Raw genomic sequence first — 11,171 nt, 5'->3', positions numbered from 1 at the left:
CCTACATTTCTACAGTTATATATATATATATATATATATATATATATATATATATCCTGTGGCATAACTACAGATGAACACCCCATCGACTTTGTTTCCTCATAACTTCCAGGAAAATGGATATTTTTAATGAAACTTCCACTTTCATTTTCTAAGAGAAAAGGATGCTCTCAAAAGAAATCCTCTTTTACAAAGCTCTTATTTAAATCCCTGTGGATAAATCCCAGCAAGAATCTTCTCAGGCTCTCCAATATTTTACAATTATATAAAGAGAAAGAATCGGGGGCCAGAAGTGGGGCTAAAAATAATCAGAGATTTTAAATATTCTTTTTATTTTTTTATAACATAAATGTGTTTCTGAGGGAAAAAATGAGAAAAAAAAGAAGACAAGGAGGGTGGTGTGCTAGAAACAACAGCCAAATCTCCCTTAAATCACACACTTTTTCCCTCGACCCCTTACAAAACATTTTGCCAACAAATTTCTTTTTAATCGTAATCTACATCGTTTGAAAGTTATTTCTTTTAAATTTCATTGAAAATTTCCTATTTTCCTGAAATTTATGAGGAGGGAAAATGTCTGGTTGTGTGAATTTTGAGAAACTCCTTTCTGCAACCCTTCAGAAAATGTTTTTCCAACAAATCCTTACAAAAACTCAATCTACAGGATCTAAGCGATTATTTGTTGAAAGTTTCCTTAAAAAAATATGCATTTTTCTGCAAGTTATGAGGACACAAAGTCGGTGGGGTATATATCTGTAGTTATGCCGAATTTGCTTCTCACAACTTGCGCAAAATTAAATATTTTTTAATGAAATTTTCTACAGATATTCTTCAGATGGTTTAGATCCGATTAAATCAGAATTCATTGTGAAAACGTTTGTCCCTGGGTGGGGAAAAGCAGTTTTAGAAAATTAACAAGATTTGCCTTTGCTTTGAAAGAATAAAGTTTTCCCAATAAATCCCCATAGAATCGGAATTTACACCATCTGAAGCATATTTGTAGGAAATTCCATGAAAAATATCCATTTCTCTGCAAGTTATTAGGGAAGAAGCATATACATCATAAAGGAACCTTTATACACATGTATATTTATATATACCTACATATACACACATGTCTTTGCTATGTTTTTTAAACACATAAAACTCATAGATGCATACTTTTACACTTATTTTACACTTAAACCGCCGCAGGACAATATTTTCAGAGTTGCTTCTTAAAGTGTCCATCACTTTTTTGATGAAAAACGATGCAAATTTCAGAGTATTTGGCTGTTATTTCTAGCATGATGTTAGGCCATCTATAGGACAATATTTGACGTGGATGCTTTGTAAATTGTCCTTCGATTTTTATTTGTGATGAAACAAAAATGTGAAGGTTTTTGTGGCTCTTTCTAGCATGAAATGAGACCATATACAGGTCAATTTTATTTATGAATGTTTCTTAAAGTGTCCTTCAAATTTTATATGAAAAGTAAAGTGGTTTCGATTTCTAATATGAAAAATGACCAGCTATGGGAAAGCTTTTACTGAATGCTTCTTAAAGTGTCCTTCTCTTTTTTTATGAATCCCCAACAGCAACAACAACAACAACAACCCTACGAGGACGAAAGGCAATGTTTGTGCGTGTGTGCAGTTGGAATGTCACTGCAACAACAACAACAACAACAATCTATTCTTATTAAACGTTAAAAACTGTCAGATGCAGACTGCACACACGACACTGATGACGACGACGATGATGATGATGATGATGATGATGATGATGACGACGATGATGATTATGATGATGATGACGATGATGACGACGATGATGACGACGATGATGACGATGATGACGATGATGATGACGATGATGATGATGAATGCGGCGGTGGTGACGATGATGATGATGATGGTGGTGGCGGCGGCGGTGGTCGTCTGCTGTTTTTGTTGTTGTTGTTGTTGGTCGTCTGCCTTTAATGGAGAATCAATGATTATGAAAGTCTCTGCTTTCGGACCAGACATTCCTATATATACATGCATGCGTATATATATATATATATATATATATATAGATATATATAATATATATATATATATGTAGGTCCCGGGCTGATTCGGGGTTAACCATAGTAAATAAGGTACTCAATACATAGCAGAGTAAAATTAATTTATTATATAGAAAGAGCTTCTACAGGACTAGAACTGTTTCATTCAAGAGAAATCTTCAGGAAGCTTCCTGAAGATTTCTCTTGGAATGAAACAGTTCTAGTCCTGTAGAAGCTCCTTCTATATATATATATATATATATATATATATATATACACAAACATACATACTTATTTCTATACATACATTCCTAAATAAGTGTGTATATATATATATAAACACATGTATATATACTGTAAATAAATATACACACACACAAAGAGAGAGTGTTGAGGAATGTTACAACAATAATTGTTAGTGTGTAGAATGCAATGTATGCGATGCAGGTTCGATTCCCGGGCGAAGCCATTTACAACAAGCAGAAGAAGAAGAAGAAGATTGAAGTTTAATATTTCTGGAAATATTTATTTGTCAAAATAAAAGAAAGCAAAAGGTTGACGTCCAGGAATAATTCCAAAAACCATCAAAGAATTGTCTGAAACATCCAAACCAAGAACTTCAAAGACTTCATTATCATCCCATCTCAGGAGTAAATATTTTGGATTATCTTTTAATCTCAGGATTTCATCATCTTCAGATGTTTCCTCTTCAATATGTCGAGGTATTTCGTAAATATTGTTTATTGTATCTGTTATATAAACACATTCACCAATTATGGTCAGACCAAGTCTTGGAATATAATATCCCAGACCAATAAATATTTCTTTTATTCTTATCCTCCTCACCAAAGACTTTTCCCTGAACCATTCCACAAAACAAAAAACTTCCCTCCATCCAGACTCCCCCTCTTCCATCTCCCTCCTCACAACAACAACATCACCAAAAGATGTGACTCCCACACCATCCACCCCTTCATGTCCCTCCAACCTTCCCTTTCTCCACATCTTCCCACCACACACTTCATCTTTACATTTCCCATCTTCAAAATCAACCACATCCACATAATAAGGGTCAAAGATTTTGGGGTCTTTGCAATAATAGTAATACTTGTTGTTCTCCCATCTTCTTTGGTATTCTTGTGTCTCTCTTTTTGAGTTATGTCTCTAATATAATGACCACCACACACGAGTTGATTGTCGTTGTATTATAAATCCTTGTAGTATTTCTCAGTTCTGATGGTTTTAAATGACGGAGATCCCTGTGAAGACCCTCATTTCTCTCCCAAAGGCGACAATGAAACATTCCTCTGTCCACCGACATATGTCCAGTGCTGGTCGTTGTTGTTGTTCATGTTGAAGTATGTCCACTGTTGTTGTTGTTGTTCTGATTAATGTGACACTTTCTCGAAACATCAACACACTCACATTCTCATCTAACTTAATTAGTTTACTGTTCTGGTCCCTAATGTCCCTCCGATTATAATCGAGAGGTTCCTCGAATGCAGGAATGGAAAAAGGGACCATTGCTGTCCTATATGGAAATCTCCTCACTGATATTTCATGAATTCCTGAATTATTAATCTCCGCTATGTAATTACCACATCTCACCTTTAATCTACCTTTACCAATTATTTCACCTGATTTACCTCTTCTTCTTTTCCTCCTCCATCTCCATCTCCTCCTCTGTATTCCAATTACTAATTAATTCATTACTGAATATTTTCTTGTTCGTTTCAGATGTAATGGAAGGGAAACGAAGACCAGAATCAAGTTAATGACGACACAGATTCCAGAATGTTCACTTGGTCCCCATCAATCTTTATGCAATGACATTCAATCAATTCATTATGTACACACCAGTAAATACCCGCCACTTTTCTCCATATTACACCATAAGGGATGAGACTCGAGCAAACTTGAGATGTCTGCAAATCTTCTCCATTCAGTTGAAATATTTCTTTCCTTTTAGGAACCGTGGCCATTATGTGTGATTCTTGTGTAAAACACACACCACCAACTAAACTTGCAACATTTCTGTGACATAGCAACTGGCCGTCTTCATCGAATATTTTAACATTTCCATTATTGGCTTTTTCACACACAACTGTCTTTCCTTCCTCAGAGACATCAAAATCTTTTACTTGAACAGGACATTCGTCTGTTTGTAAACGAGCAACCGGGAAGCTGTCTCGATTCACCATAAACAACCCTTCAACATACAATTCATTCTCTCTTTCCCTCTTCCGAAGACTTCCAACAAACCTTGGTCCTTGACAGTCTATACTGGAGAAATCTACTTCATCTTTATAAATTCTTTTATTTAAAAATATTCTCTTGTATTCCCCATTCTGGGTCAAACACAAAATGTTTTGATATCCAGATGAACCTGAACATTTCTCCCACCGACCATAAATGTACAAAAAACTGTCATCAATTGTCATCCTGTCAACACCAGAATACCCCATGTAGTGTCTGACTGAATGTAAATATTGACCACCACTGTTGAAGAAAATGATGAATCTCCAGTTGAAGACAATGATGACATCTTCATCAGTAACTTTAATATCCTGGATTCTATCAGAATAATCTCCATCTTCTCTCAATATTAATGGGTCAGGTATGTTTATTTTTTTTATTTCCTTCACACTCGAATTTATTTCATCAATATCAACAAAATGCAAATGTCTTTCATCTCTCCGTTCACTAAAAACCAGTTGATTGTTTGATAAAGAAGCCACACATTCATATGTATTTCTCGTTTTGTAAATTACCAACGACAATGGAAATTCCACTTTTAATGTCAACAGTTGGGGTTTACCATGATTTTCATTATCCCAACTCGTAATGACCAGTGTGTTTGACTGCCATCGACACATTTTAATATTATAATAAACATTCACTTTGATTGAATCCATAAGGTGACCATCCAATGTGAATATCTTAATGTTTCCATTCTTCTTGTCACATCCTGCAATCAGATTATTTTCAGTAAGAACCAAAGATCTAATCTCCGCTGGTCCTTTGTCTCCCAAATGTTTAGGGAGAGGAATATGTCTGGCTTTATCAGAAACTGTCAGGTCCTGTAGATATAAAGTGGAAGACAACATTTCACTGAGAGAAATGTGTCTGGAAAATACATCCACCAGGTCGATATAATAATTAAGTTGATTATTAGTAACGAGATCATTAACCAACAAATTCTGATCGTTTATGGCAAACATACGGCTTCTGTCTATCAGATAAACAGACGTTTGGTCAATAGATCCACCTTGGAGACTGAGGGGACGTTTCACTTGGGACATTAAAACACTGGGGACCATCTGACGACCTCCACGACCACCACCACCTATTCTAGTGTTGTACTGAAAAGCTTTTCCCCTAGTAACAATTAATAGCTTTTCTGTTTCCTTGTCTACTGATAATGATTTCACAAACACAGGGATATTAATTGTCTTAATTACTTCAACTTGATTATAATTATTGATGGCTAAAATGTCTAAATGTGATGGTTTATCACAATAACAAACAATTTCACATTCACCCATCTTACACACCTGTACATAAGGCTGCCTTAATTTTACACTTCTCACTGTCTTTGATAGGTTTCCAATGACGCTTAATTGTTTCTGTAGGGGTAATGTGACCCCTATATGATTAGAATCCCATCGACATATATCTGTGGCTGTAGACGGCAGAGATAATCTGGACACAATGTCTCCTTCCTCAGAAATGTACAACAAGCAATCATGGTTGATGTCAGACACCACCAACTGTCCATTAGACAGATTACATATTTCACCAATGACAAGTTTTTGGTCATTCTCCTTTTCTTTGAGTCGTAGATTTAGATTTCTGATGTAAGGATTTTTAATGGGTAAAAGGCAGCCAGACGACCAGTCTTGATTCTTGTAAAGAAGAAGCCTGTTGAGTTGAGTGTCCGGGACATAAAGAGTTCCTTGGAAAACAGCAATGTGAGGGTGAACAGGGAAAGGCAGTTCCCACTGCCATTTCATTTGTCCATATAGATCGTAACATCTGAGAATAGAGTGTCTCCTGAAGAGGACATAGAAATAAACATTATCAGAGTAGATGTGATGAGGGTAGCCATAGAATGGAAGGTATTTTTGAAAAAGTTCTTCACCACATGTGGAATAAAATACCATTTTATTTTCGTTTCCATCTACGACTACAAAATTAATTGGAGTTGCAGCAATGCTGACATTATGATGTCCCAGAGAAATTCTTTCTGCAATGTCAACTTTATCTTCGTTGATCAATAGGATTTGGACCTCGCTTTTGTTTTCATTGGTGGTCACAGCTAAATACTTATTTGATACAATATGACATATTTTCATGTAACCAGTTTGCACCTTTATTAAAGGGCCTTTTCTTAGTTCAGGACAGGTGATATACTGAAATCCTTTCATTTCACAATAAAATACCAGGAATCTGTTTGCGTTTATTCTACAACAGAAAAAAGGAAGCTCAAGGAAAACTGAATTATTTTGGTTAATTATTTCCCCGTTATCAGTGAATAATTTAGCTTTCTTGTTTTTGTAAATTATTAATATAGAAGATGTAGACATAGGTAGAATATTTGTAATGTTGTAGCAATCCTCAATATCAATATAGTCTTTTAAACTGGGAGTATGTAGCTGGTGGTTGTATGACAGGTTGGGCCAAAAGTCTTTATTCATTTGAATACCATGTGGTTTGCCGCAATAATCTGTTACCAAAATGGTATCTTTACCAACAGAAATAGAGCGGCATTTCCTGCCAATGTCCCTCCTTGTTACACCACCTTTAGCTGAAATCCTATAAATTATTTGTCCCTGGAGGACATAGAAATAATTTTGGTAGAGAGAGATTTTACTTGGGAGGTGCAGAGAATGGGTCTCTACCTCCCATAACTGTTGGCCATCCAGTTTGTAACAGATTACTCTGTTGATGCTGGCGAATGTAATTACAAGTATATTCTGGACCCCTACAGCAATATCTGTAGGGGTTTCTTTGGTAATAAATTGATAGTTAATGGTGTTATCCTCCCAATCAAATTGGTAAACAGTCTTACCAAACATTTCTACACCTAAGAGTGTAGAATCTTCCAAGTAACTCACCATATGTAACCCCAACTGTATCCTTTTGATCTTGAAGGTTTTGGGGCTGATAATAAGAATCATTTCATGGAAGGGGAGGGTTGCCAGAACCATGTCTTCACTGATTCTTGTGAAACTGGTCACAGAAGATGGACAATGGACATCAATTCTGTCACTGTCTCTTGTTACTAAACTTATTATCTTGCAATGGTGGGAATATGTCATCACTCCCTCCTCTATGATGACAATATTGGATATTATTGGGATTTCTTCAAATTCTTCTCCAGATTCCTCAATGTTTGCTTCTCTAGTCACAACTGGCTGAAGAGGCCGAAATTTTGTGATTATTTTTGGTGCTTCAATGGTTTTGTGTTTGTCTTGTAAAACATTTGTCTTTAAATAGTGTTCCAGGAACAATTCTAGTTTTCCAAAAATTATAAATTCTTGATTGTAATCTTTTTTTTTAATGTCTTTCATCAGAATTTCTATTCTCTGTGTAAAATGTTTTAGAAAAGTATTTTCATCCATTCCTATTCTTTTTAAAAAAGTACATATTTTTTTCCGAGAATTTATCAGCAAATCAATTTTGTCCTCATAGGCATTGAATCTTGTATAAAATATGTGTTTGTCCAAAACATCTCGTTTTCTAATTATTTCCCTGTTTTTAGGGTCTCCTTTATGTCTTTTTTGTTTTGTTGTTGGCTGAGATGAAGATCGTTTCTCGGACATTTCTCTCCTTGAACCATCATCTTCCTCATATTTCCACCTTTTATTGTCAACTTCTTCTTCATCCCCTTTTGGTGTTGAGTCCCTTAAAGCTCTTTTCTGAGTATTTTCAGTCTGGTCTTCCATAGTGAATCTGTAAAGAAATATAAGGAAAACATTTAGCTTTGTGAAAATATTAAAGTTTCAGGGAGATGATGTTTTCTTCATCATTTGAAAAACACAAACAAAACATTTATGTATTTCTGTCAGTGAATTAATCTTGTCTAATTAATATTTAAACAACTTATTACAATCTATTCTAAGATGTATTAATAAGTTTCATTAATTACATGGAGTCTAAATATTAGAAATAATTATTTTCACTGGAAATGATATTTGCTCTCAACATCACAAAGAAATAGTCATGTGTGGCTTAGATTTATTTAACAATAATTAGTCAAAGAGATTCCCCTGCTCCAAAAGCACTCAATAACGAGACACTCTAAACTGTAGAGAAAATTAACTTTAATTGGTGTACATGCTATATTATGTCCCAACACACAGCAATCATATTCAAACTTCGTTAATATGGAACAATTAGCAAAACATAGACTTTATTATGTTTCATAGACATTTGTCAGATACAAGACAGACTGAACATTTTGCTAGTTAGATGGAATATAAGTATTACTAATGATTATATGTACTGAAAATGATGGGACAGTCATGGTTGGCTTGGTTTCCGTAATATTTACCTGGATTAACAGATACGAATAAAGCTGGAGATGAAACTGTTCTTAACCTGACAAATGCTGTAAATCTCTCGACATTTCAATATAATCCACACAATTATCATACACAACATTGATTAACTCGGAAAGCTTATCCAAAGATGGGCTTTCATATAATCACACTGATAGACAGCATGTTGAGAGGATCGTTATTATTTGTTGATGAATGAGATAATGAAGATGAATTAATGAATCATACATGGTAGCAATAATCCCAGCTAATGAAAGGTCGGTTCATCCTAATTATAAAAATTTAATTTGATTTAAAACATTTTATTGTTTAGGTAACAAAGGAGTTGTATTGCAGAGATTACCTTAAAGTATAGGAAGAAACCAAAGTCTGTGTTCCATATCCCTAAAATTTATTTTACAAATTACAAATTTACCTTGAAATATAAATTTCCCGCACATTACTTTATAACATTGGATACGGATGTGAGCGTGACTGTGTAATAAGAATCTTGCATCCCAACCACATGGTGCCAGGTTCATTCCCACTGAGTGGCACCTTGCACAAGTATTTTCCAACATAATCTTGGATCTGGGAGTTGGAGACTGAAAGAAACCTGCTGTAGAAATATGTGTGTGTGTTTGCATGTTTTTTCTGTCTGTTTGTCCCCTACCACCACCACTTGACGACCTGAAATTTTTTTTTGGGGGGGACCTAGTTGATTACATAGACCTCAGTGTTTCATTCAACCTTAATTGGTTGGGAGAATAAAAGGCAAAGTCAACCTCAGTGAAATTAGAACTCAGAACATAAAGACAGACAAAAATGTTACGAAGTATTTTAACGATTCTGCCAGCTTGCCTCCTTCTTTAATTAAAAATAATGTGAAGAAATAAATGTTACATTTGATGGAAAAGAACCACAATGTTAAAGAGTTTAGAAAATAACATTTTTATTCAAAATTTAATATTAAAGTAGAAATCAGTTTTACAAAAAATTATGTTGCTTGAAAGAAAAACAATGATGTAAGGGGGCAGGAATTAACCTATATACGTGTATGTGTATATATATATTTATACACATGTAAATAAGCACATAAATGAAAAGCAAGGGGCAAAAAATAGTACTCAACTACCCAAGGTAGAGTAAACTGAGTGAGATTTTTTTTGATATTTTTGCAGCTTTAATAGAAAAAGTGTATATGTATGTATATATATATAAATATATATATATATATACATATATATATATATATATATATGTATATATTCTTTTGGTCTCTTTCTCGTTTCACTCATTTGAAAGTGGCCATGCTGGAGCACCTCCTTCAAGGGTGTTAGTCTAAGTAATTGTCCCCAGGACTTATTTTTGTAAGCCTAGTATTTATTCAATCGGTCTCTTTTGCCAAACCACTAAGTTACAGGGACATAAACACACCAACATCGGTTGTCAAGTGATGGCTGGGGACAATCAGAGACACACACACAAATATATACATACATGTACATATAAACATATGACGGGCTTCTTCCAGCTTCTGTCTACCAAATCCACTGACAAAGCTTTGGTTGGCCCAAGGCTGTAGTAGGGGACACTTGCCCAAAATCCACTGTAAACTACATAAAATCATGTATCCTTAGATGAACATATCCATTCCTTTAATTTCCATCAAATAGTTTTGACATAGACTGGTTGTATAAAGTCAACATAACGTGACAGTCCCGTAAAGGGAATTACACCACTGCTATTTAGCCCTAGGAAGCATCGATGCTTCCTGTCCACTTTGACACATTTCGTGTGTCATTATATTTGCGAAGGTTGTAATTCCCTTTTTGGGACTGTCACGTAATGTTGACAGTATACAACCCCTCTCTCGCTGCACCACCACTCCTGTCTCTCTGAGACATTTAGAAATTCAATATTTCTAATTTCAGTGACCAGTGAATAGATTTCACTGTAAATAAAGCATTTTAGGTGAGGAGCTGGCGGAATCGTTAGTAGGATGGACAACAGGCTTAGCATCGGTATGTTCTGAGTTCAAATTTTGCTGTGGTCGACTTTGCTTTACATCCTTTCAGGGTTGATAAATTAAGTAACAGTGAAACAGAGGCGTTAATGCAATCAACTTAATTCCAACCCCGCAAAATTTTTGAAGCCTTGTGTTTTTAGTAGAAAGGTTTACTAATAAGACATTTAAACAGAATTACTCACCCCAGACACAACAAAATATGCTTCAACACACGAATTCAGGAAAAGAATACGTTCCAGTCCCAGCCTCAAGTCTCTCTGTATCTCAGCAAAATCTTGTGAAACCAGTTCAGTCAAACACAAACATAGGTATGACTTCTGAAGGTGTTAGCGAGGGATCGATAACATACCAGGAAGAAGTTTATAGATGTGTGGGTGTTACCTTGGTAACTTTTGTGTATTTGTGTGTGCGTGTGTAAACTTGTTTAAAAGTATGGTGTGTGTATATTTGTGACGTTCCCAGGTTCCATATGCAGAAATATATATATATATATATACATAGTGGTGATGTCTTTCAGGTACTGTTGATAGCCAAACAAACACGCCTACACATATACATAAACACATTCTA

General features: G+C 35.0%; 1 protein-coding gene across 1 annotated transcript; it reads right to left on the bottom strand.

Moving 5' to 3' along the window:
• Nucleotides 1-818: 818 nt before the first annotated feature.
• LOC118768493 lies at nucleotides 819-10,908 on the bottom strand. Its single transcript, XM_036515112.1, has 3 exons — nucleotides 10,784-10,908; nucleotides 6,175-7,985; nucleotides 819-883 (listed from the first exon to the last, which is right to left on the bottom strand). The coding sequence occupies exons 2-3, from the start codon at nucleotides 7,976-7,978 to the stop codon at nucleotides 819-821; spliced, it is 1,869 nt and encodes a 622-aa protein (XP_036371005.1). The 5' UTR covers nucleotides 7,979-7,985; nucleotides 10,784-10,908.
• Nucleotides 10,909-11,171: the final 263 nt, after the last annotated feature.

The sequence above is a fragment of the Octopus sinensis genome, linkage group LG30 (genome assembly GCF_006345805.1).
Source record: "Octopus sinensis linkage group LG30, ASM634580v1, whole genome shotgun sequence".
NCBI classification, from domain to species: Eukaryota; Metazoa; Mollusca; class Cephalopoda; order Octopoda; family Octopodidae; genus Octopus; species Octopus sinensis.
Note: the sequence above shows the minus strand (reverse complement) of the source record. Positions and strands in the feature narration are given on the sequence as shown.